The sequence below is a fragment of the Citrus clementina genome, unplaced genomic scaffold (assembly GCF_000493195.1).
Source record: "Citrus clementina cultivar Clemenules unplaced genomic scaffold, Citrus_clementina_v1.0 scaffold_5, whole genome shotgun sequence".
Lineage (NCBI taxonomy): Eukaryota > Viridiplantae > Streptophyta > Magnoliopsida > Sapindales > Rutaceae > Citrus > Citrus x clementina.
Window position 1 is genome coordinate 1,776,335 of NW_006262201.1, and position 16,141 is coordinate 1,792,475.

At 34.1% G+C, this 16,141-nt stretch overlaps 1 protein-coding gene and 1 pseudogene across 1 annotated transcript in view; one reads left to right on the forward strand and one right to left on the reverse strand.

Annotated features, from left to right (window-relative positions):
• LOC112098537 (putative disease resistance RPP13-like protein 1) overlaps window positions 1-16,141 on the reverse strand; it is a 69,845-nt gene that overhangs the window by 33,360 nt on the left and 20,344 nt on the right. Inside the window, exon 2 of the mRNA XM_024185128.1 lies at window positions 11,497-11,502. Within this exon, the coding sequence (XP_024040896.1) occupies window positions 11,499-11,502 (4 nt within the window). The 3' untranslated portion in view covers window positions 11,497-11,498. The remainder of the gene's footprint in view (window positions 1-11,496; window positions 11,503-16,141) is intronic.
• LOC112097676 lies at window positions 6,965-8,451 on the forward strand (annotated as a pseudogene).

Genomic DNA, 16,141 nt, shown 5'->3' on the forward strand with positions numbered 1-16,141 from the left:
TTTGCTTGTTCTTTCTTGGATTGCGAAAAAAATGGTTTTTTTTTTCAGTACATAAAGGTTTTAAGAAAAATGGGTGAGATAGAGAAGTTAAGACAAGCTAGGGAAGCCATGAATGAGATTTTTCCATTGACTCCTGCCAAGTGGCAAAAATAGGCGAGAGATGAAGCCTCTATTTCAACTGGGTATGTGTCATTTCCTTTCTGCAATGGTTTTTGATTTTGTGAACAAATATTTTTTTGCTTAGAGATATAGATGTTTATGTTAGTTGTTTGCTATCGTAAAAAGGAAGAAAACCTGCTCAAAAGGTATTAAGGAAAGAAAAAAAGGAACCAATTTGAAGAAGGAGATATTTATAGTGGGAGTTCTATTCTTTGGGGTTTAATTGATGGGAAGAAGAAATAGCTTATACGTTTACAGAATTAGATAACACAAATGTGACTCATTTGTTAAAGGTGTATATTTAACAATCTGATAACATAATTAACAAATGTGACTCATAATGCGATTATTACACAAATGTGACTTATACCACCGATAGTTTGGCAAGCTTCCGTCCTCGTGTTTTAGGAACTGGACATCGGACATCGGTGAATTAACCAAAGGATCATGAAAGAATCTCACAAAACAAAATGGAAACTATACTTTTTTTTTTTTTGTAATTGTACAGGTAACGGGACTAATTTTCAGATAGTTTTCAAATTACACTTATTTACAAAAAAGCAATACAAAATGATTTCCTTTCCTTTTGAAACATGTTGTCGAATCAAGTAATAGTGAAATAAATAGAAAAATGGTAATTCTCTGATAGTATTTTTTCCTTTTCTAAAAGGGATGGTGGGGTTTGGTTGTTTGCAAAATTATTGTTGTGGTTGTCTATTTGTTTTTGTTTTCACTTTGTTAATTAATTAGCGAACTAATCATGTAATCATTTGTAAAAGGATCACTAGCATCAGCTTAAGAATGCAGTTTACTCTTTTTTTTTTTTTTAGATTTTTATTCCTAGGATTTGGTTTCACTCTATTTCGATTATTGACATTGTTGAAGAGGGCAGTAAAAGGCTGCTGAATGTCATCAAATGCGTGCATCTTACCTCACAAATTGGGCAAATATCGGTTGGTTTCTCTATAGGCGGCCATCAAGAATTGAAAGTAACAATACCCACCATGTATCGAAAATTAATTTTATGAATATTTTTTACTTGAAATCTTTGAAAAGATAAACTATCCAAATTAGATTAGAGATATACATATATTCAATACCAATTAAAAACGAGAATATGATTTAATAAGAAAGAACAAGAATTGAACATGTCCCAAAAGACCAAAAATTAGATTATACAAACTTGCACGCAGGCATATCATTTATTAATCTTAATTTTTTAATTTGTTGCTGAAAATTAATTAATTAATTCCACTATTTCGGTTTTTTAATTTTATGGTGTGTATCACATTAGCCACTTCTGAATTAAGTTGCATATATGTTAATTCAAAGAAATAGATCTTTTGTATCAATCAAAACTCACTTTAGTAATATTCTTCATCATTATGGTTAATGGCTTAGCAAATGTAGGAGGAGGGGTCAGCCAAAATAAAGCACTTTCTTTTGCATTTACCTTTATTAGACTTTTTTTTTTGTTGATAAGTCGTTGAAGTTTAAAGAGTTTTTAAAACAAGTTAAAACAATTCCAACTCAAAATCAGCAAGGTGCAATTTGGTTGTAATAAATATTTGTAAATTTTAGTCTAATTTAATTGTACATGTACAAACTAACTTTATCACTTCTTTCATATTAATACTCATAAATTTGAACCCTATTTTATGTTGATGCACAATCTAACTTAACAAAAATAATATTCAAATTGTCACAATCCTTTAATATTCTTTAATCAATGTGTTTATTTCAAAATAAAAAATCCACCTATTTATTACTTTCTAACTAGTAATATTAATGTGTTAATAATTGTGAAGAACCAGTGTAATTTGTATGATCTAGAAAGCCCTTTAGACACAATAACCCAAATTTCTAACAGTAGCGGTTGGACTTGCTTGGGAACAGCCTCAATTCAGCTACTTTTTTTATCGTGATATTTAAACATAAGCATCCAGATCCGTGCGGATCCCCACCTTTCACATCTGGATCTGCATTTTTTAATATCCGGATTTAAACTTTTTCTAGATCCAGAAGAGGATATTTACTTGCCATCCCAAGCACCCAGCAACATCCATCCATTAGGAGTGAAACCCCATTGATTTCATAAATAAAAAATAAATAACTCGCAAAGACAATCTTTGACAATCACAAGAACAACAACAATTCACTCCAATAAACAACATAACAAATACATGGTCTACATTGAAAGTCTCTTTATGATTTTAATTGAAAGAGAAAGTACGAAGGACATATTATACATAATTGAATGTTATCGTTGATAATTAGGCAAAATAATACTAATCTAGCTAACTAATCCAATCATCATAATAATCTGATTTTCATTATTTATTTGATATGTCCAATCATATGCTAATTTAATAAAGAACACTAAATGCTTGAGTCTTTATATGTTTCAACAACTTTGGCTAAGTTTGAAAAGAACATATTAATTATGAATATTAATACATAACCCTGCAAGCTACAGATTGCATACATATGCAGTTGCAACAAATACATATGTAATAAAAAGATCAATAGTTTTTCAGCAGCTGAGAAAGCAAGCCATTACTCGCATACTACACCCACCCAAACACAATTAATATGTTATCAAACAAATAGACACAATAGAAATAAAATCTAATGTGAAAACTGAAAACAAAAACAGCCCCATCACCATCAATAATTTTGACGAACTGGACATGGGTGGACCAAGCATCATTGAATAAATGAAAAACAAAACAAAATTAAAATCAGTGTCCACCAGAAAGAATCCATCTTTACGTGTTGCCTCCAATTTGGTACATGCATAGATATGTACATCTATCTAACTTTAAAAAAATTGTAGTATAAATTAGAGCTCACTTTTTTAGATATGGCTCATATACAATACACGTGTCAAGATTTAATTGGAGTTTACATATATACACGTGTCTTATTCTAATTGATAGATAAACTAATCATAAATACTCAGGTGTTTCTAAATGATTGAATAATGATAATGTAGTGACTTGATTGCTTTATTCTCTGATTAGAAATAAATCACTGTTCAAGAACCTTTGTCAAGATCTGTTCAAGTTGCAATTAAATCAACACCAATATGAGGCCTCAATGCTGATTCACACTTCAGCTCTAGGTTAATGGAGATTGAAAGCAGAGGACTAAATTGAACTAGAAGCAAAACACACTCACACAAAGAACAAGATTTAACGTGGTTCGATTATGCATAAATGCACAATCTACATCCACGGGAGAAGCCACAGAAAAAAGCTTTTTTGATGATTCAAAATGAATTTTACAGAGCTAATACAGAGGAGATTACAAGGAACAAGAAGACTCTTTCTCTCTTTCTAAGATCTCTCCGGAAAGCTCTCAAAATCCTATGCAATTTTTTTTCAACAACCAGCCTCTTCATACCCCTGATATTGAAACCCAATTGCACAGCTTTTACATGAATGACAATGAATGAAGTTATGTTAATTTACATTAAGTAGAAACCTTCCTAAATAGGAATAGAAATACTCTATTAACATATCGAATACTACCTTAATAAAAATTTAGTTGACAAAAAAAAAAAAAAAAGCCTTGAAGGCTTGAAATAATTAAACCTAATTAAATAATTGTCTTACATAACCAATTTTTTCCTTTCTTAATTTAATAAGACATCGCCACACTCCTGATTTTATAATATAAAGCATAAAATATAATAGACAAGTTTGAGTTTACTTTTTTTATCATTGAGCATGCAATTCTCTGAAAAAACTCATTGTGTTTGTGTCTATTGTAAATTTATGACATTTACTAATCTTTTGGGTTTTGTTGTATCTATTCTTTGGTACGTGTTCATCATGTTTTCATTCTTTTCTAATGCAAGATTCTTGGTTACATTAGGAATCAGAGTGAAATTCCAATTTTAAAGTTTGGAGAAATAAAATGTAATATGATTTTTTTTCATGAATAAAACGATTTAATTTACTTTTTTCTACTAGCAAAAATTATTACTTTATTAAACCCATCAAGCTATTGGCTTCATTTATAAGCCGGTCAGTCAGTTTTTTAGTTTCAATTGTTATCTTTTAAAAGATAATAGAAAAATCTTACTTTGAGTGTATTTTATCACTTCACTAAAATTTGATTAACCCATCAAGTTATTGGCTTCAGCTTTTCGTTCTGTTTTCTTGTATATGTTGCAATTTTCAAGTATCACTCAAAATTTTAGACCGTCAACACCTGCAGGAAAATTGCATATATTCTATCATTCAACATCAACAAATAAATTCTTTTCACTGGAATCCAACAATCGTTAAGTGTTAACCTTGTAGTTCTCAAAAGCAGAAATTGTTGTATTAATTTTTTCAAAGTGTCTCAGTTAAAAGAAAACTAAAGATAGAAGAGAGTGAAATTTCAACTGAGATCTTGCCACATAAGACGATCGATTTAATCCTTTCTGTATCTTTCTTCTATCAGCGGACAATCCTTGATATACAGTTGCAAGAGCGAGGTAGGCACACTCTTGTCCAAAAAGTATGTTAGCTTCGGACGAATATAAAGCCAAAGATACACCAACGACGTGAGATTTTGACCAACTGAAGACAGGCATTCCAGGTTTTGGAAATCATAAATCCACAAACGGGTTCCTAACTCCTGTGGCGAAATGACACCAAGTCATGAAGTCCTCCGATTGACAGTCGTTGTAGAGATGAGAATCTGCTCAATCCCCCTTCCCCCCACCCCATCGATTGCTTCCAAATCTTCATATCATGAATATAAAGTGACTGAATGTTGCTGGGAAACATACCATCATCTGCCTCAACTGGGAAGCAATATCCTATACGCTTGCCAGGCCTGCTCTGTTTAATTCTTGAAGACTCTGCTTGTCCTTGCGTGAGGCCTCTAGTTTATCACACCACGTTATTCGGAGCTTAGTCAAGTTAAAGAAAATAGAGTGTTTGGTTGAAAGGAAAATTCTAAAGCTTCAGAGAGAAAATATATCAAACTGAAATCATTCTATTAATTCTTAAAACTGAAATGAAGAATTACAAAGCTTTATATACTCATGTCTAGAAGATTCTGCAGCAACAAATGTATGTGACTAATCTCAACAACTTATAATAAACTATTGGCGGGAATCATTAACAAACTTTAGAAGCTGTTTTGCGCATATAACTAATTGCTGACGTGGTCAATGACTCAACAAGCTTTGCTGACTAAGCTGCTGACATGGACATCAGGATTTATTCTTAACATGCCCCCTTAAGCTCAAGGTCTTGGACAAACATTGAGCTTAGTTCTCATATAAGCAAAATGGTCAAAACCAAGTGGCTTAGTAAGCACATCTGCCAATTGATTTGAGCTTGATACATGTTCAAGAACAAATTCCTTCTTGGCAATATGTTCTCTTACAAAATGAATGTCTAATTCAATGTGCTTGGTTCGTGAATGATACTTTGGGTTGCTTGCCAGAGCCTCTGCACTTTTATTATCACAGTACAGAACAGGTGTGTTGTTGAGCTGTACTCTGAGTTCCTGCAACAAATATGAAATCCATAATTCTTCTGAAGTTGTCAAGGCCAATGCTCTATATTTTGACTCAGCTGATGATCGAGAAACAACATTTTGTTTCTTAGATGACCAAGAGACAAGATTGGATCCAAGGAAGATGCAGTAGCCTCCAACAGATCTGCTGTGAGAGAAAGAGACTTTGAATTGTAGAACTGAATCCCATAAGTAGCTGTACACTGAAGATACCTAAGAACCCTTTTGCAAGCCTGCCAGTGAAGCACAGTGGGAGCAGCCAAAAACTGACTTAACTTGTTCTGCAATTTGTATGGTCCTGCAATTTGTATTCCTTTATGTGGGATTGGTTTTTTCTTTGAACAAAATTTCAAGGATAAGAAATCTTACCCATCGAATACAAACTTTGAAATTTATTATTATTCAAATTTAGAAAACTGCAGAAACAAAGTGCCTTCATAGCACCAGTTAAGCTGCGTCTTGCTACCATGCTGGTTCTATTTCTAATTTATTAAATATATACAAAATTAAATCACCTGAGCCTCTAGTTTCACTAGTTTCCAACTTGAAATTAAAACGCGGAATTGATGGTATTGGAGTTCGTTATTTAATTTTGTTGTAGGTTTTGGGGAATCAGATGGCCATCCATTTTTATGTCTATTTTATGTACTATTGGCCACCAAGTAGCTTGCTCATATATGTGTATTGGGTTGTCACAGGCCTTAAAGCTGAAAATCCATCCCCAATCTAAAGTGAAAAACAGTAGCTAGAACAGAATCTATGTTTTGATGTCCTAGTTTATAAGCTCAAACAAATTAATAGTATACAGAAAATGCATGATAGAACCCAAAACTCATATTGATTTTTAGTTTCGAAATTCATTTCAGAAAATCTGTTCCGTTCATCAGATTCAACTAAATTACCAACTAAACTCTAGCCACGTACTTGTGTATGTATAGGTAGAGCACTAGGTCAACAAAGGAGTCCATCTTTAAGGCCTTGTCTAAGACTGTGGTTGTCTTTTTCATGAGCTTCTTGTTAGATTAATTTTATATTAATCTAATATTTAGGGCCACACATGAAATAAATAAAATGTGTGTGCTATTATTTAATAAGCCAAGAATTAAGTGATCTATTTGAAGTTAAATAAATGGCAAATGGTATAATTATTGTGGATTAAATGCATAGATACTAGAATTTAATTATCACTTTAATGAGGGGTTGACGTGATAATTATCATAAATAACTGCTGAACGGGTTTCATTAGAAAACTGCCTGTCAAGTTATTGAATTAAAAGGGGTTATGGTCCCCAATCTCTCTTCATCCTCTGCAACTTCTCTAATCCTCTCAGAGAGAATTCTAAACTCAAGAGAAAAAGAGAAGATTGGAAGTCCATCTCCTACACTCAAGAACCACTACGAATCACCATGGATTCAGGTATGCTTCCGCTTTCATATTTCTCAGTAATTTAATATGGATGTTACAAGGACTTAAGGTTTTACACTTCTGGCTTTCCAGCTTGCTGAGCGACGTACACATGAAAAGGTTATCCTTGTCTTTTTTACTCTGTTTTCATATCACAGAATCCATTTTTGAATATATGTATTTAGGTACACACGCGCATGAATATGCATGTTTTTATGAGTATATTTAAGTATATCCAATGCTGAATAACTCTTCCATTTGAACATGACAGTAATCAGATAGTTGATATTTATGTTACAAAAATTGGAAGCAAATAAGCAATTCAGAATCATGCAAGGACTTGGATTTTTTTGTTAATTCACTGGGCATATGTTTATCCCACCTCTGATTTTTCTTAATATTTCTCACTTGTTCATTTCGTGGCACTTTTAGCCGCTACATTGGCATTTTCTGCCATTTGCTTTTGTTCATTGAAGTAAGTTAGCTTATGAAATTGCTTTTTGATAAATGTTCTTCAGAGGGATTGTGAAAAGGCCAAATCAACTGAGATGATCGGGTTTTCTAGATCAGCCATCTCTGTCCTCAACGGTGCTGAACCGTCAATTACTGAGACACCAAACTCTGACCTGATTCATATGGATGTAGACCAAAGCTTCTTGCCTGCACCATGTCTGGTCAGAGCTGCTATCTTTGAAAGTTTTGCAGGACAAAACATGTCTGAGTCAGAAATTGACGTCACCCCTAGCGTAAGACATATATATCAAGAGCAATTTTGGTTTCTCAGTCGATACAGATACAGAATTCACATATGCAGGTTGCTCTCAATCTCTGTTTAATAGGTTAGTCCTCTGCCGTATCCTAGAAGGTGGACCATTATGCTTCCCAGCTGGCTCGAATGGGAACTATGTTTCTGCTGCAAAATTTTTGAAAGCGAACATTGTGAATATCCCTACTGAATATGAAGTGGGCTTTAAGGTGACAGAGAAGACACTTGTGACAATACTCGAGACTGTAAAGAAGCCGTGGGTAAACATTTCTGGTCCAACCGTCAATCCAACTGGCTTGCTGTACAGCAACAAAGAGATGTGTTTGTGAAAAATATGGGGCAAGAGTTGTGATTGATACTTCATTATCGGGATTGCAATTCAACTACGAGGGTTGGGGTGGCTGGAATCTGGAAGGCTGTTTATCGAAGCTGTATCGTCTCTCTCTGTCTCTGCTCGGAGGGCTGTCTCCGAAGATGCTTACTTACTGGAGCCCCCGCATTTGGATTTCTGGTTCCAAACCAACGTCATTTAGTTGATGCATTTAGTAGCTTTCCGAGATTAAGAATATATTTTATGCTATTAAGAATACATTTTTGATAAATTAACCGCAATTCTGAATTTTAATTTAGAGAATGTCGAGAAGAGATTTGATTTTTCATATAAAAAAATTAAAAATGAAATTAGTCAAAATCAATTACAAGAACAGCAATAAGAATATATTTTGTAAAAGCCATAAATACATATAATATAAATTTAGTTTAAGATTAAGTAATTATTAATTTGTATAGTAAGAGGGTCTTGTAGGACAATAAGAAGTTTTTAAAAGAGATTTGCTAAGGAACAAGTTTAGTTTGTGAATGCTCAAGTAATTGAAAGCAATGCAATTGAAGGAAATATAAAGCAATCATCATAATATTTGAACTTCTTGAGATTTTAAAAAAGTCCGGAAAATAGACAAATAATGAAAATAAAGTAAATAAACAAAGTAAAACAGGGCAAATATTTACCATTACACGTACATTTTTTATTTTTTATTTTTCCAAAAACGAATGTTGCCATTACTAATCTAGAATGTCAGCTATTGTATATAAGCACACTACCACACGTTGTGCTTTCTTTTTTTTACCTCCCCTTTTAGTAGTTGAAGTTACTATAAATAGAGTTTCCTCTCACTCTAGGATATATGCTATGGTCCTGCGATTTGTATTCTTTTATGTGAGATTGATTTTTTTTCTTTAAATAAAATTTTGGGAGATGGGAAATCTCATCAACTAAATACAAATTTTGACCTAGATAATTAGGTAACTAAAGTGCATGCATAACTAGTGAGACCGTGCCTAGCTAAATATATGATTCTAATTTCTTTGACTTTGATTTCAATTTTTGCTGAACATATATCTATTCCAAATAAAGAGTTAATGCACTTTTCACTTCTCTGCCAAGGAGGTCCTAGGGGAACTAACAACAGCAGAAAAAAAATAAAAAATCTGATACAGGCGTAGAAGATAAACAAATAAGTATATCTTGAGTTGCGTATATACACAAGTAATGTTCTGCGGATCTGTAGAAGCAATCTCAACCATCCAATGTTGTCTAAATTTTAATGAACATAAATTTTAAATGTTGGACAGTTTCGAAAAATAAACTTAGCAAAATGATATTATTAACAAATAAGGAGCACAAAGGTAATTAATCTTGGTGTGAAAATATTTTCATGGGTGTACTAAGAAAAAAAAACAAAGATAATAGAAGGAAAGTTATTGAGAAGTATTTTGGTATTTACAAAAGTGTTCAAAGTAAAAAGTGATCTTTTAAAATCTATTAGCTAGTGCGCATAATCATACGTTGTTCAGAGTAAATTTTAAACTACAAATATTATCAACGCTTTTGATAATATTCTTCAATCAGTTTTGCTCATTCCAAATTAAAAAATCCATTTCGCTATTACTTTCTAACTTGTCATATTAATGGAATAATTTAAAACAATCCGTCTGACCAAAGTTCTTAAGGGATGAACTAAGATTTCAGTGCATCACGTTCCGAAATTGAAATTAACAGTAGTTGCGAAGGCAGAGCAGCCCCTGTTTTTTACAATTGTACAAAATGGGAAGTAAAGCCAATTCAGGGAGCTCCCCTGTTTTCAACTTAAACATACATAATCCGAAGAATTTACAATTAAATAAATCATTCAAAATCTCCTTTAATCGAACCCCCACTTCTACGGTTTAATAAAATATCACGAAGGTGGCTAACGTAGTGAAATTAACATTTGGCTCATGAAGTTGCCATTATATGTATTGAAAAATAAAATAATACAAGAAATTGAAAATTATTTGGCACTGGAACATGTTGGATTGTTAGTTGTTAATTACGATGGGTATATAATCTGTCAGCAGATTCTCCTCCTAGAATATGGTAACTATCTAGTTTACTCATTCAAACTCAAAATCCTTTACTCTGTTATGGTATCAGAGCATTAAATCTCTCCATTTTTGTTTTCTATTCTCCCTCTTTCTACTGAATTCTTGCAATGGCAAGCAATCATTCCAACACTACCATCTGAAACACCAATGATTCCAGCAACACTCTTATCACCATCAATGTCGCAGCTCAAACTCCTCTCAAATTAACTACCACCAATTACCTATCTTGGAAGTTACAATTCTAAACACTTTTCGTTGGCTATGATCTCCTCGGATATATAGATGGCTCTAAACCATGTCCTTCTGCAACTGTAACAACCAACAACACCACATCCCCAAATCTTGCATATACTCTCTGGATCCGACAAGACCAATTGATTTTAAATGCAATCATTGGATCAATCTCTCCCTCTATAATCTCGTTTATTGCTAATACCAAAACACCACAAGAAGCTTGGACCACACTTGCCAACACATGTGCCAAACCCTCACGCGGTCGAATCAAGCAAGTCAAAAATGAAATCAAACAAATGACTAAAGGGCCTGAATCAATCACTGAATTTCTGCAAAATGTGAAGGCACGCGCTGATGAGTTAGCTCTATTTGGGTCACCATTTGATAATGATGACCGCACCGATAGGATCCTAGAGACACTTGGTGATGACTACAAAGAGTTAGTCAGAGCTGTTCAAGGAAGAGATACTCCAATCTCCTTTGAAGAACTCCATGAGAAACTCCTCAACTTTGAAGCCACACTCAACATCACCAGACCACAAATTGCCTTCCCCATCACTGCTCATGTTTCAACTCACACCAATAACAACTGGCGCAATAGTAACAACTATGCCAATCAAAGTTCAACCAACACCAATCGGAGTCTAGGACAACCTCAAAACAACAATTTGAATCGACAGCAACGTCCCTACCTTAGCTTTTGCCAACTCTGCAGGATTCAAGGACACACTGCCAAAAAGTGTCCATCTTACAAGTTGCAACCAATCCAACCTACCGACACCAGCAAAACCACTCCATGGCAGCCCAAAACCAATTATGCAGCAACAACAAACAACAGTCAAAATTGGCTTCTTGACAATGGTGCATCTCACCACGTAACATCTGACCTGGAGAACCTTTCTTTGCACAATCCATATGACGGAAACGATGACATGATGATTGGGGATGGCACTGAGTTACAGACAACTCACACTGGTTCAACTACTCTTACCTTTCCTCATAAAAATTTTAAATTAAATAATGTTCTCTGTGTGCCAAGCATAAAGCGAAATCTTATTTCAATTCATCAATTTTGCAATACCAATAATGCTGCTATTGAGTTCTTACCTAATACTTTTTCTGTGAAGGATCTCAACACAGGGAACACACTGTTGAGAGGCCAAACTAAAGATGGCGTATATGAGTGGCCACAATCCAGTCCCATTCTTGCCTTTTCCAGTATCAAAACTACTGCTCATGATTGGCATCATAGGCTAGGACACCCATCTCCTTCTATTCTTAAGCAAATTATCTTTTCCAATAAATTGAGTTTAACATCTTCTGTATCGTCTTCTTTTAATTGTAATGCGTTTCTAACAAATAAAAGTCACAAGTTGTCCTTTTCGCAGTCAATAATAAAAGCGTCTCGTCCTCTTGAAGTCATTTACAGTAATGTTTGGACCTCGCTTGTGGTTTCCATTGATAATTATAAATATTATGTCATATTTGTGGATCAACATATAAGGTACATATGGTTTTATCCACTAAAACATAAATTTGACGTGAAAGAAATATTTATCAAGTTCAAATCCATTGTTGAAAAGCAATTTGATCACACCATCAAAATATTATATTCTGATAATGGTGGTAAATTTATGGCTCTAACCAATTTTCTATCCATGAATGGCATAGCTCATCTTACCACTCCATCACACACTCCTGAACACAATGGCACGTTTGAACGAAGGCATCTACACATTGTAGAAACTGGTTTGGCACTCTTAACCCATGCCTCTATTCCATTATCTTATTGGACACATGCTTTTGCAACAGTCGTTTACTTGATAAATAGAATGCCAACACCAACTATACACCTTCAAACTCCATTCGGAAAATTTTTTAAATTGCCACCCAATTATACCAAACTTAAGATATTTGGTTGCCTCTGTTATCCATGGTTAAAACCATATAACTCTCACAAGCTAGAGTCCAACTCTAAACCATGTGTGTTCTTAGGCTATTCCAATAATCAAAGTGCTTATTTTTGTCTTGATTGCAACACTTCAAGGGTCTATGTGTCTAGACATGTAAAGTTTGTAGAAAATGTTTATCCTTTTAAGCATCTTAAACTAGAAGAGTCCATAACTCACTCCAACACCATTGCTAAGTGTTTTCCTTCACCGATACAAATACAAACATCTCTCACACCATTGTCACTCAATACGCTATCTACTGTGGAAGACTCTCATCAACTTCCTTGTGCAAATCCTGAGACACCAACTCTCTCCACAACTACAACCACAAACCTACCCTCTCATACCATGACAACACGAGCCAAAAACAACATCCACAAACTTCTCAGAAAAATAAATCTCCATGCTCAACTAGCCAAATCTGACAAAATTGAACATACCACAGTCATTCATGTAACTCAGTGCCATCCATAATAATCATGTCTTCGTTCGCGTCATATGGATTGTGCAAAGAAAGGTTCTCAAGGTCAGATGTTACGTGGTGAGATGCACCACTATCAAGAAGCTAGTTTTGACTGTTGTTTGTTGCTGCTGCATAATTGGCTTTGGGCTGCCATGGAGTGGTTGTGCTGGTGTTGGTAGGTTGGATTGGTTGCAACTTGTAAGATGTACACTTTTTGGCAGTGTGTCCTTGAATCCTGCAGAGTTGGCAAAAGCCAAGGTAGGGATGTTGTTGTCGATTCAAATTGTTGTTTTGAGATTGTCCTGGATTTCAATTGGTATTGGTTGAAATTTGATTGGCATAGTTGTTACTATTGCGCCAGTTGTTATTGGTGCGAGTTGAAACATGAGCAGTGATGGGGAAGGCAGTTTGTGGTATGGTGATGTTGATCGTGGCTTCAAAGTTGAGGAGTTTCTTATGGAGTTCTTCAAAGGAGATTGGAGTATCTCTTGCTTGAACAGCTCTGACTAACTCTTTGTAGTCATCACCAAGTGTCTCTAGGATCTTATCGGTGAGGTCATCATTATCAAATGGTGACCCAAGTAGAGCTAACTCATCAGCTCGTGCCTTCACATTTTGCAGAAATTCAGTGATTGATTTAGGCCCTTTAGTCATTTGTTTGATTTGATTTTTGACTTGCTTGATTCGACCATGTGAGGGTTTGGCATATGTGTTGGCAAGTGTGGTCCAAGCTTCTTGTGATGTTTTGGTATTAGCAATAAACGGGATTATTGAAATGCAAGTTATGCAACCCAAGAGGGGGGGTGAATTGGGATTTTAAATTTTATGCAATACAATTCGCACAACAATTTAATCTACCGCCTTAATCAAATCAAAAACAATAAATTCAATCAAGTACAATATTAAAAGAGTAAGGGAAGAGAAAACGAACACAAGGATTTTTACGTGGTTCGGCTATCCCCGCCTACGTCCACGCCTCCAAGCTCACCCGGCTTGAGGATTTCACTATCCAAGCCTCCCAAGGCTTCAAATGTTTACAATTGACTTCCAAGGTGTCAATGAACCTTTACAACAAGAGATTATATCCCCAATCTCTTCACCCCAAGTGTTTCCCACACTTGTACACTCACAAATTGATGAGAAATGAAATTCACAACAATAAAACTCTCTTTAAGAGTGAATAACAAATTATAGCTCAATGATGATTCAACAAATGATGATTTACGAAATGGAAGCTCAATATATGTTATATGATCTTATATTTGCTTGTGTTAGTTCTTAAAATGAAGTTTGAGTTGAGTTTTTATAGTGAAAGCCCAAAAACTAGCCGTTATAGGCAAATTCCAGCGCTCAAGCGGTTAGCCGCTTGATTATCCGGCTAGCCGCTCAGGAACAGTAATATTACCGTTATTTTTGAATTTTGCTACAGTACTACTGTTCACTAAAATTACACTTTAGCCCAAAACGTTCTATAATTATACTATGGCCCAAAACGTCAGAAAACTTTGCAAATAGGTCCAATTTCAGAACTTCATAAAAATAGATGTCTTTCTCAAACTTTCTGAAATTATGATATGACCCCAAAGATTTTCTTATTTCACACAAAGGTCATTTTCAACATAATACCTATATTTTTCAAAGTTCTCAAAATCTTTCACTTTAGTTCAAAATATTCATAAATTATAGTATGGCCCAAAATATTTAAAATGTTTGTAAAAACATCCAACTCCGAAATTTGATACTTATTAAAATCAAAGATTTCAAATCTTAACATTTAAGTCCAATTTTACTCAAATCCACAAAATACTTTACTTTATAAAAATAAAATATTTTAGTTTATGAAAAGTATTTAATTAAATTAATTTCTTGAGCTTCTCAAATGCTAAATCAAACATCAATTAAATCATACCGGTTTTACAAGAATTTATTGCACTAATTTGTTCGTTGAGCTCTAAACTATTCTTGATGTCGCCATTGTCCGTTGAGTGTCTTCAATCTTGATTTCACTTGATTTACTTGTATAAATATTATCCTTCAAAAACTAGTAAAAATGTGAAATACAATATTTATTAAATCACTCAATACATATGTTTGTTATCATCAAAATTACATTATGTATAGCCCTTTAGGCTAACAATTATAGAGGGAGAGATTGATCCAATGATTGCATTTTAAATCAATTGGTCTTGTCGGATCTAGAGAGTATATGCAGGATTTGGGGATGTGGTGTTGTTGGCTGTTACAGTTGTAGAACGACATGGTTTAGAGCCATCTATATATCCGAGGAGATCATAGCCAACGAAAAGTGTTTGGAACTGTAACTTCCAAGGTAGGTAATTGGTGGTAGTTAATTTGAAAGGAGTTTGAGCTGCGACATTGATGGTGATGAGAGTGTTGTTGGAATCATTGGTGTTTCGGATAGTAGTGTTTGAAAGATTGCTTGCCATTGCAAGAATTCAGTAGAAAGAGGGAGAAGAGAAAAGAAAAATGGAGAGCTTTAATGCTCTGATACCATAACAGAGTAAAGGATTTTGAGTGAATACTTTTCCATTGATTGTAAGACTTTATATACAACAATATACATAACAACATTGCCTATTTTAAGAGATAAGATAACAGGAAAATATTTTACATTTGAATGAATTTGAATGAGTAAACTAGATAGTTCCCATATTCTAGGAGGAGAATCTGCTGACATATCTAGTTTACTCATTCAAACTCAAAATCCTTTACTCTGTTATAATCTAGGTCTTTTAATTATCATCTAACTAATGCATGTGCACTAGTTTCATTTTTGTCTATCACTGAAGAGTAATGTTGCTTGGTTGAATAGTGTCATATTACATCACAGAATTAAACTCACTTGATTTTCATTGCCACATGTAGCTTAAAAGTGCATGAACATTAACCATTCATCTAACTTATACTAATTAATCAATACGAATATCAATTCTTAGTACCCGGCAACATCCATCCATTAGAGTGAAACTCCCAATGATTTCATCTACACAAAATAAATATCGTATGTACTTTGAATATGAAGTTTCAGCACCTGAGAAAGCTAGCCATTACTTACATATTGGAGCCATCCACCCCGACAAGAAATCCATTAATCTACGGTTAATTTGACGCAAGGTATGATTTTGCAATGGCCAATTGTATATAGCCGTTTGGTATTTCCATATTATATATGCTCCTAATGAAAATGAAGCAAG